This window comes from Austrofundulus limnaeus, unplaced genomic scaffold (assembly GCF_001266775.1).
Source record: "Austrofundulus limnaeus strain Quisiro unplaced genomic scaffold, Austrofundulus_limnaeus-1.0 Scaffold7, whole genome shotgun sequence".
NCBI lineage: Eukaryota > Metazoa > Chordata > Actinopteri > Cyprinodontiformes > Rivulidae > Austrofundulus > Austrofundulus limnaeus.
Window position 1 is genome coordinate 1,212,953 of NW_013952409.1, and position 2,017 is coordinate 1,214,969.

General features: G+C 40.6%; 1 protein-coding gene across 1 annotated transcript in view; it reads right to left on the reverse strand.

Moving 5' to 3' along the window:
• Positions 1 to 1,590: 1,590 nt before the first annotated feature.
• Positions 1,591 to 2,017, reverse strand: part of LOC106535305 (neurabin-2) — a gene marked incomplete at its 3' end in the record, with an annotated part of 26,351 nt that continues 25,924 nt past the window's right edge. Inside the window, 1 exon segment of the mRNA XM_014032289.1 lies at positions 1,591 to 1,723. Coding sequence (XP_013887743.1) covers positions 1,591 to 1,723 — 133 coding nt within the window.

The following is a 2,017-nucleotide window of genomic DNA, read 5'->3' on the forward strand; positions in this document are numbered from 1 at the left end:
AAATAAAATACATACAAAGCAGAACACAGCTAAATGTATCAAAAGTATGTCTATGTAATATTAGAATTTTCTGAGACAATGAATTTTGTTTTTCGGGGGGGAGGGGGGTGGTTCCAGTAAGAGGTTTTTATTTAATATAATTTTTGGACCAAAAATATTGCAATATATCGCCTTTTATAGTATGGGGATATATCGGGATATATCGTATCGTGACCCCTCTGTCATGATATGTATCGTATCGCCAAATTCTTGCCAATACCCAGCCCTACTAATTAGCATTTACTACTTTTATGCTTTTGCTACTTTTGCTTTTAGCTACTGTTCAGCTARGTTTAACTTTTAYTTTTCCTTTAGCTGCTTTTGCTGTATTTAGTTTTTAGTATGCTTTTTTGCTACTTTTACTTTCTTTTTAAGGTTTTGCTWTTATAAGCTAGRCTGGTTTAAACCAGACCCTGTCCTTCACTTTGCTTCGTACAAGGGTCTGGACTTGCTGAATAGAGAAGCGTTTCTTGCAGGAGGCGTGGCCTCTGCTGAAGTTTAAAATGATTGGATCAGTTGGCCGCAAGTGCAAGCTCCACTGTGAAGGAGGCTAAGCTAAGAAGCTAACCAGAAAGCACGTGCGCTGTAAACAACCCTACTGAGAGGAGAGAAGTACCGAGCCAAACGAGACGACTGTAATTGAGAGCTGCTGCTTTGTCAGACATATTTATTTTAATTTGGAAGCCTTATCAACACAGACTGGCTTCATTCACTTCCTCCACTGCCGTATGCTAAACTAACTAGCAGACACTGCGCAGAACATCAACGTCATTCAAAACTCCGCCTTCTGTTTGCTGATTGGCCCAGGTAAAATAAACTACAAGCAAACACTGTGCAGAAAATTGACATTCTGTTCTCTGATTGGCCCGGCTAAAAATCTGCCAGCGAAATCCTTGACTGTGGGAGAAGTCCCAGACGGAGCAGTGAAGGGAAACTAGAATTGAGTGGAGCTGCGTAGGAAGGCAAGGGCCAGGCTAATTATAAGCTAGCCTTTTGCACCATTTAGCTTCTAGCTAGCCTTTTGCTAAGTTTACCTAAAACGTTTCCATATTTAGCTTTCAATTAGCTTTTTGGTACTTTTACTTTTTACTTAACATTTTGCAACTATTTTTTTAGCTTGCACTCTGTTACCTTTAGTTCCAACTTTGATATTTGAATTTTAGTTAGACCTTTGCAACCTTCACCTATAGCTTTAGCTATGTTTATGCTACAGTTTGCTTTGAAATAGCCTATTGGTACTTTTACTTTTTAGTCAACATTTTGCTGCTTTTATCCAATGTTTTTTGGTTGATATTTTGCTTCTTTAAACTACTCAGGTGTTCTTTTAGCTTTAACAAATCAGTTTTAGCTTCTTCATCAAATTTCAGCATAGTCGTTCAGAGCCCAGCGTAARAATTTTACAAAAAAATGCCATTTCTCTAAAAAAACATAATTTCTAACATGTTGAGGCTGTTTGTGCAGCTGCACAGGAAGCAGAACGTTTCAGCCTCGCTCGGCTCATGGAGCKCAGCCGGACCCTCCATCAGAGGACTCTGCCTCTGAAACACTGACCTCCTGTTCGTCCATGTACTGGTTGTAGCGCTGCTCCATCATCTCTCGCTGCCAGCGCTCCTGCTCCAGCGTCTGCTGGATGAGCTGGGCCACTTCGCTCTGCTCGCCCGGCTTCTCCCGGCCAATCACGAACCTGTCGAAGCACACGTTCGTTAGGAGTCAGAGGAGTCGAGGCAGCTCAGACTGGCTGATGAAAGCGTACCGAGTGAATTTTTATGCTTCTAGTGCTAAAAAAATAAATAAAACCATTCACTTCCTGTTTTGTCACAACAAAGTATTCCCCATCACACGTTTTGATGTATAAGTTGCCTGTTTTATTTCAAAGCTGTGCAAAAAGCTACAGGATATAATGTCCTGATGCATCTCAGTAATCCAGGTAAAAAATCAAAAAGAAAAAAATTGTAAAGGTCTTCTGGACGGGTTCTTC